Source organism: Peromyscus leucopus, chromosome 1, assembly GCF_004664715.2.
Source record: "Peromyscus leucopus breed LL Stock chromosome 1, UCI_PerLeu_2.1, whole genome shotgun sequence".
Classification (NCBI taxonomy): domain Eukaryota; kingdom Metazoa; phylum Chordata; class Mammalia; order Rodentia; family Cricetidae; genus Peromyscus; species Peromyscus leucopus.
Window position 1 is genome coordinate 52,519,042 of NC_051063.1, and position 19,093 is coordinate 52,538,134.

Sequence of the window (19,093 nt, forward strand, 5' to 3'; positions counted from 1 at the left end):
CTATTTCAATCATTTCTTATAATTAAACATTATGTCCTTTTTTTTTCCTCCTCACTAGGACCCATCCAAAAACCCTTTTAAGGTGGCACTGTCTACATCAGTGGGTTTACCAGCCTTGGAGGTGTGTGTCGTTAGTAGCTGTAATAATAATGCAGCAGTAAATTAAGCTGCAGTGAGTTTCTTGGTTTAGAACAAAAGAACCCTATCACCCTGCAAGCTATAAAGTCGCATGCCAGAGCCCACCAAAGACACAAGAGTCAATTTGAAATCTAAAAATGTTAAGTGGCTATCTTGTCCCTTAAACTACAGTAAAAATCAGGAAACCATCAAAACGGCCTTGCTTTGACTTGGTTGAATGTTATGTATAGCTTTCTCTGTCATCAGTAAATAGAAGATTGGCAACTATCTAATCTTTAAATAATCATATATAATCATATATACTGAGGTGCTTTGAGTTCATCTGCTTGTGAGTTTTATTTAAAAACGTTGAAATGATCGCAAGCTTTGTCTTGCTGGTTATTAGGAATCAGTCAGATTCATAATGTGAACTTCTCTCTGCTGACAAATCTGCCCCTTCCTGTCTTCCACATTCACTAATCAGATCTGACATATTTATGAGTTCACCTAATATGTAATCATATTTAGTAGAAGCTGTTAAAATATTAATACAATAACCCCACTGAGAAATATGATGTTGACTTCTGTTGGAATGTAGACCCATTCTGTACATTCAGCTCTCTTTGCTTTTAGGTAGACTTCTATTCCCAAACCCAGTAAAAGATAAAGGATTATATTTTGGTCACTGGAAATTATAGTGTTTTTAAGAACTCAAAATCAGATTGTTGAAAGTTGTGGCCCTACTTTTGAGCATTTTACCTTTTCTCTGCTTGTTCAATTTGTGCCTAACCACTTCCAATTTCTCGTGGATTCCTTCCTAGAAACTTGCCCAGATGCTGTGGGCTTCTCTCCCCTGCTCCCCATCCCTCTGGGGCTCCAGAGCTGCTTTGGACCCCTGTTCCACCGTCTCCTTCCCTAGGAGTGCTCCCTTGTCCCCATCTTTCCAGCCTCATCAAGATGCAGACAACCCCATTTCCTCTCAATTCAACCAAGACAACACTGACGTTTTTTCTAGAAGGCACTTTAGAAAGAAAGCAAAGGAGAGACATTGGGAATGGAGAGTCATTGTTTTTAGATTCTTATTTAACAAAAACCTGGTAGTAGCCTATAGAGACTACAGTGTGGACCTCCACAAAGCTTTTGCCTTTCTCCCTAAAACTATGGCAAGCCATACATGGTGGTGCATACCTGTATTCCCAGTACTCTGGTGGCTGAGGTGGGAGGATCACAAGTTTAAGTCCAGCTTGGGCTATATAACAAAAGCAGAAAAACAAAACAAATAAGAATACTTGCAAGTTTTGACTTGTTCCTCCTGGCCATGGAGCAAGAACCCTGTAACTCTGGTTCTGCCCCTATCCAGGCAAATGTATCTGTTCTTCCTTAAGGGGAGAAGTAAATGCTTATATTCAAAGTTATGTCTTAATAGCCTGGAGTGGTGGCACATGTCTTTAATTCAAGCATTTGAGAGGCAAAGCAGGTAGATCTCTGAGTTCAAGGCCAGCCTGTATAGGCTGGTTTCTCAATCCCACCCAGGCAGCAGTTGTTTTTATAAAATAATCACTCAGAGTCTTAATATTAATTACAAACTGTTTGGTCTATCCCTCAGGCTTATTGCTAGCTAGCAATTACATCTTAAATTAACCCATTTCTATTAATCTATGTATTGCCACGTGTCTCGTGGCTTTATCTGTGTTCTATTATATCTTGCTCCCCTGGCGGCTCACTGCATCTCCCTGACTCCACCTTTCTTCTCCCTGTCTCTCTCTTGGATTTCCCACCTGGTTATATCCTGTGTTGCCATAGGTCTGTGCAGCTTCTTTATTAACCAATAGTAGCAACACATATTCATAGCATATTAAAAAAAAAAAAAATCCCACAGCAAGCCTGGTTCCAGGCCATAGTGAGTTCCAGGCCAGCCAGGGCTATATAGTGAGACCCTGTCTTGAGTTAATGAATTAAGTTCTAACCCAGACTTCCTTTCCCCTCTCCCCTGACCTCTCTCTTCTCACCTCTTTTTCTTCTTCTTCTCTTCCTCCTTCTGCTCCTTCTCTTCCCCTCCTCCCCTCCCACCTCTCTTGACAAGACTTAACAGCCTAGAAACTCCTAACCCTCCTATGTCCACTTCCTAAGTGCTGGGATCCCAGTCATTGGTCATCACACCCAGCCTTCACACTGTAAACCTCCATTTGGTCTTTGGCTTTTCTGACACTTCCTAAATAGCTGCTTCTAACTCTAATCATGATCCCCTCTTGCTTGGATTATTGGTCTTCCTCCTCACTTCACAGTCCTGATCTATTCTCTGTAATGGAGCTAGTGGATTTCCAAAGCTCATCAGAAGGCGCCGTTCATGTTTGACTACTTCAGAACCCCCACGAGCTCTCCTTTACACTTTAATAGAAATCCAGGCTGCTGCCCATTGGCCCAGGAGGCCCTACAGCAGGCCACCTCACTGCTCACTACTTCCCTTATTGGTAACTGCTGCCGCCCACATGGGCCTTTCCCTCTTTCTCATCTGCCTTTGCACTCATTCTTCCCGCCTGTTGTTTTGAGATCTCAGCTTAGATGCCACCTCCTGCAGTGACTTCCTTACCTCCCCAGTTAAGTAAGCTCAACTGTTCCCTCGCTGCTTTACCTTGTTCTTATTTTTCTTTACAATCCTTATCAGTTTCTGAAGTTAGTGTATTCCTTTTGTGTTCTCCTCACTCTTTCCCAGAGAAGGCAAGAACTGCCTCTTCACTGTTGACCTAGCCTCTGCTACAGTACCCTGCACAGAGCAGCCAGCCAGTGGTACTTGATAACCCTCAGGTTCCAGCCTTAATCGGAGTTCTTGTTCTGTCTCTCTTAGGTGCATTCGAATCCCCAGCACAGTCATTGCTTTCTTTATTCCTAACTCGGCATCTGATTGGAACCATCATTTCCCCCCACACACCATAGTCCCCAGTGGTGGAGTCTCTCAAGGCCAGACAGAATCTTTAGATGTCTTTAGCATTTGCATCTCTAGTCCCCAACAGTCTCTGCATTTTGTTCTTGTCCTTGGAACACTTCATAGTGGTGTCCTTTGTCTGAAACATTCTTTCTCTATTTACCCTACTCTCCCTGTTAGTTGGTTACAGCAGGGTTTGCATGGAAACTGGAAATAGGTGTCATTTCACAGTCCTGTTCAACTAGTCCAGGATGTTATTTTTAAACTCATACATGATACAGTTAGTAAAGTCAACACATGTCATGTTATTGGCTAGGCCAGTTGATGTCTGTAAGAATATATATTCCCCTCTTGGCCCAGGCAACAGCTGCAGAGAAATTCACAATCATTTTGAAAATAGTACATGTAGTATATTTTCAGGGGTGAGGCCCTTAGCTTTGTAGGCCTAAACTGGAAGACAGTGCCATAGACACTTAACTCCTTTCATTTTGTGTGCTTGTCACCTGACAGCATCATTTGGACTTGGTTTGGAGACAGTTGTTCATTGCAAACAGAAAGGCAGAAGAGATGTTGCAGGGCGGCAGGAAGTTAGTGTTGTCATTAAACTGAGGCTGTTTGTCAGCTTTCCTAGACATTTGAACAGGATGGTTGAGTCATCAGGCTTTTGTTGGGAAAGTGGAATCAATTCTACTGCCGCCAGTAACGATTATCATCTCTCTCTCTTCCCCATACACTCCAATATACAACCTTCTGGTTGTTTTAATAATTGAACTTTTTCACTGTACCCTTGTGGATTTTTCAGAGTTTCTCTACTTGAAATTTTACTTCATTTATTTGTAGAAAAATCTGTATGGGAGAATGGTCAGGGAAGAGACTCAACAGCAAAGACCTTCAGAGTTCTTTGTAAATGTAGTGTGTTAGTTACAAATAAAATTAATATCATGGTGGCATTAAATATTATGGATCAATAAATTTTGTCAGTTGTATGCTATGTAACAAGATGAGGAAGCTTTCCATGGCCCCAGTGAGTCCCTCGTGCCTTTCCCCAGCTACTTTCACCCCCACACCCTACTCAAAGAAACCACTGGTCTATTTTTATAAATAAAATTTAGATTCATTGTTCCTAGAGTGGGGTATGAGCGGACTCCTGAACTGTGTGCTCTTACGCCTGGCTTCTTTAAGCCATGTGTTCTGGAATCCATCCTTGTCGTTTTATGTGTTTCCCTCCCGTTGTGATAAGTGTTCCACTGTGTGCTTACGTTACAATTTATTGTTTATCATTCTTCTCTTGATGGACTTGTGTCTTATTACACTGAGGGATTATTATGAAAACAGAAACAGTGAGCATTAATGTGTAGAATTGTGTTTGGGAGGTAAATATCTACATCACGGTAAAGTCTGTTTACTTCTATAAAACACGATCAACTTATTTTCCAATGTAATTGTACCACTCAGCATTACAACTGTGATGTGTGAAAGGCCAGTTGTTCAGATAGTATCTTAGTCCATGTGTAATAGTGTCTTGTGGCTATAATTTACATTTCCATAATGAGTTGAAATGTTGAACATCTTTTTGTATGCTTACTGGCCTTCCAGAGGTTTGTTTTTGGGGGTGTATTCCATCTTTGGCTAATTAAGAAAACAAAACAAAACAAAACAGGTATTTTCTTACTTAAACAGCTAGCATTATTTGTTTCCTCGCTGTTGAATCCTGAGTGTTCTTCATATAGTCTAACGTCCTTTGTTAAATACTCTCCCAGATTCTGCGCTGGTGAGATGGCTCAACAAAGAGGCCTTGCTGCCAAGCTGAAAACCCAAGTTCATCCACAAAACTCAGGCAGTAGAAGTAAAGGACCAACTCCCAGAAACTGTCTTCTGACCTCCATAAACACCATGCCAAATGCTGCATGTACACACACACACACACACACACACACACACACACACACAGCCTGATTTATTCAATTCCTTTTATTAAGTTTTTTGCTTTTGCAATCTCTCTAAAGTGTTTGCCTAGCCCAAGGGTACAAAAAAACTTCTCCTACTCTTTCTTCTAGAAGTTTTACAGTTTATAGTTTTAACTTGAGCGTATACAAGTTAATCTTGCATGTGGTGTGTGTGTAAGGAACAGGGTTTGTTTGTTACCAGTATGGATATGCAGCTGCTTAACACTATTTTAAAAGGCTATCCTTGGGGATGGAGAGATGACTTGCAGTTAAGAGCACTTGCTGCTCTTACAGAGGACCTGAGTTTAGTTCCTAGAACCCACATTAGGAGTCTCACAACCATCTATAACATTATTTCCAGGGGTCTACTACCATCTCTGATCTCTGTAAATACCTGCAGCACTTGGTGCACATACACACACTCTAGAACACACACACAGAGAGACACACACACACACACATAATATGTAAATCTTTTCCTCATTTTAATTTTTTATTCTCTCATAACAGTACATCCAACTGTAGCTTCCCCTATGTACTGGCTAGTTTTATGTGCCAACTTGACACAAGCTAGAGTCATCAGAGGAAAAGGAGCCTCAGCTGAGGAAATGCCTCCATGAGATCCAGCTGTAAGGCATGTTCTCATTCAGTGATCAGTGGGGGAGGGTCCAGCCCATGGTGGGTGGTGCCATCCCTAGGCTGGTGGTCTTGGGTTCTATAAGAAAGAAAGCTGAGTAAGCCAGGGGAAAGCAAGCCAGTGAGCAGTATCCTCCATGGCCTCTGCATCAGCTCCTGCCTCCTGGATCCTGCCCTGTTTGAGTTTCCATCCTGACTTCCTTCAGTGATGAACAGCAATGCTGAAGTATAAGACAAATAAACCCTTTCCTCCCCAACTTGCCTTTTGGTCATGGTGTTTCGTTGCATCAATAGAAACTCTAATTAAGACACCCTCCCTCCAGGTACACCTCCCCTCCCATCTCTCCCAGAAAAAAGCAGGCCTCCCAGCGACATCAACAGAACACGGCACAACAATGTTGTATGAACCCTAAGTGGTCTTATAATAAAAACCCGGAGCCAGATATTGGGGTAAATGCTGAAAGATCAGAGAGACAAAGGAACAAGCCACAGCTACTTGTCACCTTGCCAGTTCCACAAATCCTCTGACTGAATGCCTCTGAGTCCTCGTCAGAAAAACTCTCTAGTTCCTGTCTCCTCACACCTTATATACCTTTCTCCGCCCAGCCATTTTACTTCCTATCTTAACCTTCCTGGTGCTGAGATTAATGGCGTATGTGTTTCCCAGATACTGGGGTTAAAGGTGTGTGCCACGGCTGCCTGGCTCTGTTTCTGTCCTAGACTGGCTCAATCTCATGTAGCACAGACGGATCTCTGCCTCCCGAGTGCTAGGATTAAAGGTGTGTGCCACCACTGCCTGACCTCTGTGTTTAACTCTTTGGCTGACTCTGTCCTCTGATCTTCAGGCAGGCTTTATTTCTTAGATTACACATACCACCACACAACAAGATGAAATAAGACCAGGGACAAACTCTCACATCAAGGCTGTGTGAAGCAACCCAGTAGGAGGAAAAGGGTCCCAACAACAAAAGAAAGAGTCAGAGACATCCCCACTCCCACTGTCAGGAGTCTCCCCAAAACACCAAGACAACAACCATAACATATTCAGAGGATCTAGCACAGACTTATTCAGGCTCCAAGACTGCCACTTCAGTCATGAGCCTGCTTAGTTGACTCAGGTGGGGGGCGGGTGGTAGAGGGAGAGAGTACAGGGAAAGCCATGCTTTCCTGGTATCCTCAGCCCCTCTGGCTTCCACAATTCTCCCCCTACTCCCTTTCCATGGGGTTCCCCGAGCTTCAAGGGGAGAGACCTGATGAAGATCTCCAACCTGGGCTTTCTCTCTCTCTCTCTCTCTCTCTCTCTCTCTCTCTCTCTCTCTCTCTCTCTCTCTCCCCCCCTCTCTCTCTCTCTCTCCACTTAATGTTTGCCTGAGAGTCTCTCCATCCACTCCCATCTGCAACCTCTCTGATAACAACTAGGATAGTCATCGATCTATGAGTATAACAATATCTTTAGGAATCATCATTTCATTGATTTTTTTTTTTTTTTAATTTTGCCAGTTGTGTTGGGTTCTGCCCTAAGTCTCTGGGCTGTCCAGCCTCTGGGTCCTGATCATCCAGGCAGTGTTGTGCATGGTCTTCCTCTTGTGGTGTGGGTCTCAAATTAGACCAGTCATTGGTCGGCCACTCGCACGAGTTCTGCACCACCACTGCCCCAGCACATGTTGCAGGCAGGACAGATTGTAGGTTGAAGGTTTTGTGACTGGATTGGTGTCCCGTACCCAGCACTGTGAGCCTTGCCTGGTTACAGAAGGTGGACAGTTCAGGCTCCATAGCCTCCATTTCTAGGAGTCCTCACTAGAGTCACCCTCGTAGATCCCAGGGAGTTTCCATTGCACTAGGTTTCCACGTCATGCCCCTCCTTGTCCTCCAATTCCAGTCATCTCTCCCCATACTCTCTTCCCCCACCCCACCCCACTTGATCTTTAAAAAAAAAAAGTTATCCTATCCCCATGGGATTATCCTAGCACCATTTGACTGGCCAGTGCTGGGTGTGATGGTACACACTTATAATCCCAGCATTTGAGAAGCCAAGGCAGAAGCATCATGAGGACAAAGCCAGTATGAGCTACATAGTGAGAACCTATCTCAGAGATCAGGTGAAGGAAGGAAGGGAAAAGAATCAGCTGCATATGAAGTTCTTTTGGTTGATTGATGTACATTTTCCCCTCATATCAAAGCCACACTATCTGGGTTATTATTGCATGTGTTTTAAAATTCAGTAGTCTCGATGCAGAAAGATGGTTCAGTTGGTAGAATCACTTGCTTTACAAACCCAAGGATCTGAGTTTGATCCTCAGAACCTACAGTAGAAGGAGAGAACCACCTCTTGAAAATGTCCTCCACACTCATACCTGCACATGCACGCGCGTGCGCGCGCGCGCACACACACACACACACACACACATTGTGGTGAATAAGAAGTAGAATAAAACTCTGCATTCTTCAATCTCCCATCTTTTAATTTAGGTCCCTTTGCATCTCTACACAAATTAGTAGAATGTATATCAACTTGCCTGCTGAGGTTTTGATTGATATTGTATTCACCCTATAGATCAATCTAAAAAGAATGAACAATATTGAGTCCAGGTTATGAGTGTAATCTATCTCTCCATTTACTTATATTAAAAACATTCCCACAGGGCATAGTGGTGCAAACCTTTAATCCCAGCACCTGGGAGGCAGAAGCAGGTGGATCTCTGTGAGTTAGAGGACAGCCTGGTCTACATAGTAAATTTCAAGAGAGCCAGGACTACATAATGAGACTCTGTTTCTAAATAAATATTCTCTCAGCAAGGTTTATGACTATTAAACATTTGTCAATTTTTTTCCTAAATGTTGTGTGGAGTTTTCTCATATTTTTCAATTTCCTTTTAAGCTGTGGTAAGTTACATAAGCAGATTATTTCCAAAAATTTCAGCTGGGTGTGGTGGCAACTCTAATTCCAACAGTCTGGAGGCTGAGACAGAAGGATTGCCACGTCTTTGAAGCTAGCCTGGGCTTCGTAATAAGACCCTGTCCCAAAAGTGAAGTGAAAGCATGGTTCCTCTGAGGATGGCGGGCAACCACAAAAGGGACACATGGGATCACAATGATGTGCTCACCTGCTCCTGGTCCGTCGGCATCTGTGATGGACCACTGTTCTATGCACTTAATGTTATCTCCTATGTACACTAAACTTACTGAAACTAAACTAAAAAAGAAACTGTATATTTACTAAAACTGAACTAAGAAAGGAAGGTGTATTTTCAAAAGTAGGGGGGAACCCCAGCTCTAGCAGTGTTTTATTATGAAATTGGATGTGGGGCTGAGCATGTAGCCTCAGTGGTAGAGTGCTTGCCCAAGCCTGTGTGGAGCACTTGGTTTGATCCTCAGCATGGGTAGAGGTAGGGTTATAAATACCTCCCTAAGGGTAACTCAGAAACAAGCTTGTTACAGCTTTTCCTCTCACAAAATTCCAGTGAAGTTGTTTCTATTAATCCCATTTTACAAATGAGGGGAACAGACACAGAAGAGGAAGTTAGTCTTCTAATTCCAGGGCCGCAGCTCTAAAACAGTATAGCATGGGGTTATGACGAGGATGGTACCATTTGAAGTGAGTGACAGTGGGTCTCAGGTACATGTCTTCTTCCTAAGGAAACACTCACGTGAAGGATGATTACTACAAAGTAGGAGCTGCCAGAGTCCCCCTGAGCACTTGGTCAAGACATATTTCTAATGACCCACTTAAGATCTGGTCATTGAAAGCATAAGAAAACCTTGACTGAAGCTTAGTTCCAACAGGAAGGTTACCAGGTTCCCTCGGTCCTGTGGCTGCTGCAGCATGCATGGCTCCCCGTGGTTATAGCTATGCCTGGTCTGTGCAAAGCGGAAACAACCATTTCAACAACTCCATGGCTTTCTGTTACTTGAACCTCTGAGTTATAACCAGAAGACAGCTCTAGCCCTACTCAGTTTGTTCATCCTTTTGGGGGAGGGAGGCAGTGGAGGAAGAGTTGCTTTATTTGGTTTGTTGGTTTGTTTTGTAAGACACAATCTCATGTAGTCCAGGTTGGCCTCAAAATTGCTATGCAAGTAAGGATGACCATAAACTTCTTTTTTTTTAAAAAAAAATATTTATTTATTTATTATGTATACAGTATTCTGCCTGCATGTATCCCTGCAGGCCAGAAGAGGGTGCCAGGTCTCATTACAGATGGTTGTGATCCACCATGTGGTTGCTGGGAATTGAACTCAGGACCTTTGGAAGAGCAAGCAGTGCTCTTAACCTCTGAGCCATCTCTCCAGCCCCGACCATAAACTTCTGATATCTTGTGCCACAGCACCGGTTTTGTATGTAGAACCCAGGGCCTTGTCCATGCTAAGAAAGCGCTGTGTCCCAGTGCCCTGGGCTGCATCCCCAGCCCATTTCTACCTTTTATGACAAAGATAATAATGATGATATGGTGGGCTTTGGTTATTGGGACGAGATGTGGCTTTTTTGGTCAAGCTTGCAAGCGCACCTGTTTGTTAGCACTCTAAATTTTACTCCTCGTTTGATGAGTTTCCCTTTGCTAAGTTGCAAACAGCCCACATGGAAAGTAGCCTGAACTCCCCATGGCCGGTGCCCAGCAGGTTCTTCTTAATCATTTCTACTCCGTGTGGGAACAATGGCATCTGTGCCAGCAAAGCCCAGGTCTGCACACCAGGCTTGCTGCTTACAGGTGCCAGCTCTTTCATTGCGGACAGGTGCCTTCATGCCATTCTTGAAAATCCACTGAGACCAGCTGCTGACCGGGTTCCATTTGTAAAATGTTTTGAGAAGAGAAGACAGGTCCCTGCCTGAATGGCAGAAGTAGAGTATCCAAGTGTGGGGCAGGGTTATGCCACATTCAGCATATGTGAGCATGATGAATTCTATAGCAACATTGGTCTCCGTGCCTCATTAGGGTCACCTCAGACAAATACGTCCATTGTCCATCAAGTTACTTCAAAAGGTGTCCAGTGCACTCATTTGTGTCATCCTGTATAAAAATCACTTCTTTGAGAGTAGCTCTTCCCATTGATTTTTGAATCTTTTCCCACTGTTCTGTCTCTTCAGACTTGGGTGTGAGCCTCGCCTCCTTTTCTCCTGCCCACTTCCAGGTCTGTGAGACTGCTCTGCCCTCAGAATATACTGATTCTTTCTCTCTACTTCTGCAGCTAACACTGTAGTCTAAACGATGACTTCTCTCCCATGGATCATTACAGTAGCTTCTCAGTTGGCCCCGTTGTCCATTCTTGACCTCCCAGTCATGCTCCCTGCAGTCAGGATCACTGTGTGTGTGTCACTCTCAGACATCTGAGTGCCTGTCCCTGTGGCCACACAGCCTCCATTTCTCCCTCCAGCATGGTGACGCAGGCTCTAAGGAGTGAGTGCAAGTTCTCTGGGCTGGCACTCTGGATTGTGACTCCACGTCCTGTTAGCTGAGATTCTCTTGGTGGGAAGAACAGCATTCATGTAAGAGAAGGTGGGAGTTGATGAGGACATGTATGGAGGTCAGCTGTCATCACCTAAATGGACTGGATGGCATGGTTCAGACTACTTCCCCAGTGATCTCGTTGACTACTCATTTAGGGCTCTTAACATGCCAGACAGAATGCTGCCTCCCAGACCCTGTGCTCTCAAAATTCCCACCACCTAGGTTACTCTTCCCCTATGTAACTAAAAGTTAAGTTCAATTATCATCCTCTTAGAAAACTGTCTGTAACCAGGGGGAGTTAAGCAATTACATTACTTTTTAAGTTGCTGCGTAACATCATGAACTTGGCAAGTTCCAACACACCTCTTCATTAGCTTATACTTTTAGAGCATGGTGTGTTCTCTGTTCAGGTGTCACCAGGTGTCATCAGTGTATTGTCCAGTCAAGTTCTTACCTAGAAGCTCCTGGGGAAATCCTCACACCGTATTTATTCCTGGTGGCAGACCGGTCCTTGCTGTTACAGTAAAACTAGAGTCATGATTTCCTCAGTGCTTACCAATGGAGGCTGTTCTTAGCGCTGAGCATCTGATCACATTCTCCATACCCATGTCCTCCTTTAGAACTCTCTGAAGACCTCGTGTAACTAGGTACTACTTACTGCAAAAAAATGTATAATTTTTATATGGCCAGCTTGGGACTTAACTATGTAACGCAAACTGGCTTTGAACTTGTAACCCTGCCTCAATTTCCTGAGTGCTGGTATTACAGGTGTGCACTGCCACTTTCCAATTAGTAATCTCTTTTAAGTTCAATTGATTGTGTCCTTATTTTAAGCATAACAGCACCTACAATAGTGTTAGCTCTAAGGGAAGGTATGTGTGTAATTCTTTTTAAGACCGGGTCTGACTGTGGACCTGACTGGCCAGGAACTCACTATGTAGACAGGCTGGTCTCAAACTCACAGAGATCCGCAAAGTGTGCATACTCTGTAATGGGAATCTTCATGGAACCATCTTAGAATTTTGCCTGCCATGATAACATACTCCCCCTTCCTGTTCTTTCTTACTTGTATTTATTGTATATGTGTGCACATGCACACACATTCCACAGAGCATGTGTGGAGGTCAGGACAGCTTGTAGTAGTTGGTTCATTCCTTCCACCATATGAGTTCCAAGGGTTAACTCAGGTCATCAGGCATGGTGGCAAGTACCTTTACCGACTAAGTCTTTTCTCCGGCCCTTGTATAATCCAGAAATTATTTTACTCTGCTTTTCTTGGCAGGGTTACTTACAATCATAAGTGCTATGTGCCTCTTAAACTAGAATATATGTTCCTCATGATTCTTTGCTGGTTTTGTTCATTATTGTATTCCTAGCACCTAGAACAGTGGTAGATACATTGTAGATACTCAGTACGTACTTATTAAATGACTTAGTTATTAAAAACTAAAGCACGTTTTTGGTAACCATGAAGATGGGAATTTTGGAAAGAAAATGTTAACTTGAGCCTATGAGTTATTAGGCTTTATCTGCAAAGATACTGTGAGAACTGTAAATATTCATTGGTCTTTCTTTGCATGGAAGACTTCTTATTTGACTATTAAAAAGTAAGTGTGAAGAAGTAATTATCTAAATGTCCGGTAACGGCTACATACAAGAAAGAGCAAATTAACTTTTTTGCTTGCTAGTAATAATTATATACTTCTGGCTTTCAGTTTCCAGCTGTGTATCACCATAAATTAAGAATGTCTGTGAACCTTTAGAAATGGATACTTGGTCCTCCTGCAGTATTCCTGATTTACCGCTTTACTCTGGTATTTGTAAGACTATCCACATAATTATGGTTCACAAATACCCAAGTACTGTACATCTAACAAGAATAACTCACTTGTAAAGATACAAGTTAGCATACCAGACCAGAAAATTAGACTATTGCCCCCATTTTCAATGCTTGCGGTTACATGTTTCTTTTAATCCCTCCCTTCCTATAGACAAAACTTGCCAATGGCACTTCCAGTATGATTGTGCCCAAGCAGCGGAAACTCTCAGCGAGCTATGAGAAGGAAAAGGAACTGTGTGTCAAGTACTTTGAGCAGTGGTCAGAGTCTGATCAAGTGGAGTTTGTAGAGCACCTTATATCCCAGATGTGTCATTACCAGCACGGGCACATCAACTCCTATCTAAAGCCCATGCTGCAGAGGGACTTCATAACCGCTCTGCCAGGTATGTGGACGCTTCCTTGCCAAGTCTGCGTTAATTTGCTACAGCAGTAATGGAACTGGATCTTCAGCCCTACCCACCTCCCTTTGAGAGAGAGAAAGGGGTGCGGGGAGAGAGGAGAGGACAGAGAGAGGGTTTCACTCTATAACCCCAAGTTAGCCTCAAATTCACTGTGTAGACAAGCTGTGCCTCAAACTCACAGCAGTCCTTCTACCTTGACATTGAAAGTTCTTGGATTACAAGTGTAACATAACACTCCTGGCTACATTTCTCTTTTTAAAATTTATTTGGTTTGATAGTTACATGCCAAGTCACTGATTAAACCTTCTTTGTCTAATACAAGAACAACCACCAGGTGTGGTAGCACCCCTTCAATCCCAGCACTCAGAAGGCAGAGACTGGCAGATCTCTGTGAGTTCGAGGCCAGCCTGGTTTACAAAGTGAGTTTCAGGACAGCCAGGGCTGTTGCAAAGATAAACCCTGTCTCCAAAAAAGAAAAAGACAAACCCAAGTACAAAAATTAAATTGTCTCCTTGTCTTATGTCCTTCTGTTAAGCCTTTTTTTTGTTTGTTTGTTTAACCTATATGCAGTTTCAAATCTGGTTTTGCTTTGTTTTTTCCCTTAAGTGTTCCCTAATTTGAGATAGGACTTTTATAATGTGTTTTATTTTCCATTTCTTTCATGTACTAGGGAAATTATGGGAATTTTAGCAACAAAAATGTTTGTTTGTTGGTTTGTTTGCTTGAGACATACTATCTCTACCTAGCTCAGGCTAGGCTAAAAACTCGCAATCCTCCTGCATCAGCTTTTACAACAACCCAGAACAGAATACTTGAATTATAAGAATTAATTCTTTAAATATTTTAGTATTTTTGGAAGAATGTTATATCAATTATTTGATATGTCATACACACACACACACACACACACACACACACACACACACACACACACACACACGAGATACTTGAGAGGATGCCAGAGTTCTTCTGTAGATCAAACCGGGATCTTGTTCATAGAGGACAAACATTGCTGCTGACCTGTATCCCCAATGGGGTTGGGGAGGAGTGTTGATGGGACATAAACCTCTATTCGTGTGCAAACTAGATAAGTACTCTATCACTAAGTAACATCCCCAGAGTGCTCTACCCACTTCTTGAATGGTAATCTAGAACACTGCAAAGCATGAGAAATATGAAGTTCTTATATGGGCTACACATTTATTAGGGAAATAGTTGTACACTTGCTGTTAACTACACCGTCAGGTCTTGTTTGGGGGTGTTTTTCTATTTTGACTTAACTTAGACTGGCCTTGAACTTTGACCATTCCTCCTCCTCTTCCTCCTGGGACTCTAGCTGTGCATCCCTACCACCAGCTTCATTTTTAGAAGGCTTTGGGCGCATGCTGGCAAGCTCTCTTCTAAGAATAATCTACTATCTGGTAGCCTTCTCAGAACTACAAACTACTACCTTGCTTAATCCTTGCCAGCTGTTTTTTAAAACTTTGTTTTTCTAAACTTAAAATAAATTACCTTTTAAAATTAAAGAAATGCTTATTTGTATATTACAAGTAACTACTTTAAAACAAATTGTATCTGTATCCTTTGCTAAATAGAATAAATGTTTGCCCCCTTGTAACATCTGGATTTTTTTCTAGCCATAGGCCAACAGTTTTCCTTGTACAAACAAACTGAATGTACCTATTGCTGCATCCTTCCCAATCATTGAGACATGCTACTGTCTTAAACTTAGACACTAAGAATTGAACCAGAGTTGATTGGACCAATGTATTATGCCTAATACTGGTCCCTGGTGTGTATCTGCTGACCAGGCTATCCGGTATTAAATCACGTCCAGTGCTTAGCAGCCATTTAAATTTCTAAACCTACACCATCTGGCTGCATTTAGTAAACCAAACTACTTCAAAAATTGCCTATAATCCATTAATGTAATGGTTTTGTTTGGAGTGTTAGGTGAAATTACTTCCAGCGACTTATTACTGGTACATTGTAAAAGATCAGGAGCAATTTGATGGCAGCCATTAAAAATGTAAGAATGCCTTTTGGAAACTTCTGATGTTGTAGAAAGTTTGAATATAAAGATTCGGGAAACATACCATCATTGTATTTTGTATGAAAAACTATTTATTATATCTTTAATTGGCTTATAGTCATATTCCTTTAATAAGAATTAGGTGATGGATGCCTCCATCTGCTTATGCTTAAATATGAACATGTGATGCCAGCCAAACAAGATCCATTTAAAGCTTTCTTCCCCAAGTCTGCTGGAAAATGTGACAGATATCCATACAGTTTTTATAATTAGAATAATGTTTAATAAGCATATTTGGATTGTTGCTAATGGCATCCAAGTGTGTCTCCATATGATTCAGGGGAAACCGCATGCATGTTGTTGGCCCTTCTCAGTTCATGCCTGCAGAAGACAGGATGTATGTATGACTCCTTCCCATCTCTTTTGAGCCTTCAGAAAACCTCAAAGATTAATAATTTTGAATGTTTTTGTCTGAGCTGTGAACTTGGTACAGCAATGACAAGAAATGTTGTTAGGGTAGTCATCCTGTTTGACAGGCTCTTTTCCGCTGAGACTTGGATACATATTTGGATGGTAGAGAGCTTTCTTTGGAGAGCATGTTCATTCCCATCACCCCAGATCACCGTGCCATGACTCTGAAATGCTACCCGACTTATCTATTGGCAAGATTGTTTTTTTTTTTTTCATTTTTGATCAACTGTCACTTAGGTTTTTTAGCAGTAAAATAGTTGTGTGTGTGTGTGTGTGTGTGTGTGTGTGTGTGTGTGTGTGTGTGAACACACGCAGTGGAGCTCATCTTTGCACTGTCGTGTCCCCGTGCGTCCTCTCAGGATGCTCCTGTGGCTGTGTCTACTCCCTCCTGTCTGCACTCCCGCATTCCCTGCCCCCCACAATCTGGTGTGCTGCCTCTCCCCAGCACATTTAAGGTATTTCTTTCATTGGATAGCTTTGGAACCGCAGCAGTAATAGAAGCAGAATGAGAAATGGACCTAATATCAAGATTTCGGGGGGTCTGAATCACAGAGTTTGAGATGCCATCCGTAGAACATCCCCTAGTGTTGAAATCCATATAGATAGATGTGAACTGTTTTCTGGACTCCTTTTTATTTTTAATGTCTTGGGGGGTTTGCTGGTTGTTAGCTTTAACTTCCTTATCTAACAGAAGATGGAAAATACTGTTCATTTCTGTAACCTATGGAAAAATTATTGACACTCATTTTACCCAAGTCTCTGCTTGGGAAAGAAACTGGGCCACACTAGGGACAGTAGCGTGCCTTCATCACACAGCATGTGCTGTTCTTTTAAAGGGCTTTCTGTGAAAAATTGCTCAGCACCCCCTCTGTTCTTTTTCTGTGCTTCCTTCCTCCCCTCACCAAAGCACGGGGTCTGGACCATATTGCTGAGAACATTCTGTCATACTTGGACGCCAAATCACTGTGTGCTGCTGAGCTTGTGTGCAAGGAGTGGTACCGGGTGACGTCGGACGGCATGCTGTGGAAGAAGCTCATCGAGAGAATGGTCAGGACAGACTCTCTGTGGAGAGGCCTGGCCGAGCGCAGAGGGTGGTGAGCCTTTACCCTTCCTCTACACAGCGCTCCCCCTCGGCCGGCCGCTGAGCACTGCGGAGTGTTGGGAGTCAGTGAGGCCACCTCACATCCTTTATAGTTATTGTGCTGGTTTGTAGCTAAAAATAGAAGAGAATTATGCATCTGCTCAACAGTTTTTCTCTGACCATTCAATCATTAAATGACGTATCTTGTTAACACTGCTTTGCAAAAGAAAACTGACCACCCCCTGATTAGAGCATTCTGCTCTCTGGACAGAAACTAAAAGGCCAAAGGGCAGTTTTTAAGGCAGCTGGGTAGCTTTGAATGAGGCAGAAGTGTCTACTCCTGCTGGGGAGAATGGAATTGCTCTCCTTTGGTGGACTTCCTGCATTTAGTCCCCACCTTCTAGTGTCTTATCGCTGCTACAATCAAAAATGAATTTTTATGCCCAAGTAAAATAAAACTATTAGCTACCAAAAAGGATGGAAAATGGTATTTAGTATAAATCACTGTTTCTTCTTAAGACCTGTATGTCTCTTTAGATTTGCGTGTTTAATTCTGACTCCCCCAGGCCTTAAGTAGTCAGCAGCCTGAGTGACTTCCCAGTGGTATTGTTCTCTAAACACAGTGGCACTACCTCATTAAAACTTGTGGAGAGATTTTCTTCTTAGAGTTTGCCTCAGAGTGTGTCCCTAGAATGTCACTATAAGAAAGTCAGGTATGAATACTTAATTAAGTAAGTTATTAAGTGTATGTGTGTGTGTGTGTATATATATATATATATATATATATATATTTTAACCCCCCCCCCCAGACAGGGTTTCTCTGTGTAGCTTTGTGCCTTTCCTGGAACTCACTTGGTAGCCCAGGCTGGCCTTGAACTCACAAAGATCCACCTGCCTCTGCCTCCCAAGTGCTGGGATTAAAGGTGTGCACCACCACCGCCCGGCGTTATTAAGTATATTTGATTAAAAATGATAATGGGTGTGTGTGTGTGCCCAATGATTGCCTTCAAAATTAACTTTTTTGTGGGGGATGGGAGGGTCTGGTTTTTTTTTTTTTTTTTTTTTTTTTTTTTTTGTCTGTAGTTCTACAACCTCAAATAATTAAGATTACTAAAAGAAAGCTGGATATGATAGTATACACCTGCCTTTCCAAGCAGAAGGAAGGAGGCTAATGTGTGTGTGTGTGTGTCTGTTAGGCAAGTATTCTACCCCTGAGTTAAATCCCAATCCACTTTTTAGCCTTTTAAAAGGTCCTCGAAGATAGAGCTGAGGTGTCTTTGTGTGGTTAGTGCCACTGTTTACCTTTCTTCAACCTCAGAAATCCCCCACACGCTTTGCAAGTTACCCAGCTTTCTGGCCAGATTCCCTTGTCTCTGTCACGTCGATAGAATTTGATATGACTTGTTATAGTCCCGTGAAGTAGTAATGCAAATACTTGTGTGCTCTGTGAATGCCTGCTTAGTGTCTTTGGGTGACAGTTGTTCTCCCTCTTTTGTTTATTGCCTTTATGTTTGGGTGGTTGTGGTGTTGAGACAGGGCCTTGCTTCATAGCCAGGCTGCTCTCAAGCCTCCAGCCTCAGTGAGTGCTAGGATTACAGGAATGTGCTAAATTCTCCCTTCTTCAGAAGAAATAATTTATGAACAATTTCTCATTTCCTTCCTTCCTTTCTTTCCATTTTTAAAGATAGGATCTTTCTATGTAACCCTGACTGTCCTGGAACTCACTCTGTAGGCCAGGCTGGCCTCAAACTCACGAAGACCCTCTTGCCTCTGCCTCCTCGGTGTTAGGATTAAAGGCGTACGACACTGGGCCCAGCTCATTATCGGTTTTGAAGTTATCCTTACCAAGCCTCTGTGTAAGCCTTTCTGTGATGTTCCTTTCCCCATGTGGGTGTCTTTGAAAGTGCCTCCAATTTCTTCCTTGTACACAAAAGTGTACAAGTATGTAAATATGGTCTCCCTAGAGTGACTGAGGCACCAAGATCTCCCTTCCACTCTGTTGTTATATTTCATACCTAGATAGATTTGACACTTTGCCCCTAGGACATGAACTTTGCAGTTTTCTCTCTTAAATAACACTAGATAATGCTCTCTATTCAGTAATGGTAACTCTTAAAAGTATGATAAAGGACAACTTGGGAAAAGTCCATTTTCTTAATCAGGAGATCACATTTTATGATAACATTCTAAATTTAATATTTCACA

The 19,093-nt window shown here is 42.5% G+C and overlaps 1 protein-coding gene across 11 annotated transcripts in view; it reads left to right on the plus strand.

The window, feature by feature from the left end:
- The window catches only part of Btrc (beta-transducin repeat containing E3 ubiquitin protein ligase), a 183,530-nt gene that overhangs the window by 143,147 nt on the left and 21,290 nt on the right, over positions 1-19,093 (plus strand). For all 11 annotated transcript variants that reach the window (XM_037207325.1, XM_037207328.1, XM_037207333.1 and 8 more), the window contains 2 exons: positions 13,055-13,286; positions 16,715-16,901. In XM_037207325.1, coding sequence (XP_037063220.1) covers positions 13,055-13,286; positions 16,715-16,901 — 419 coding nt within the window. The remainder of the gene's footprint in view (positions 1-13,054; positions 13,287-16,714; positions 16,902-19,093) is intronic.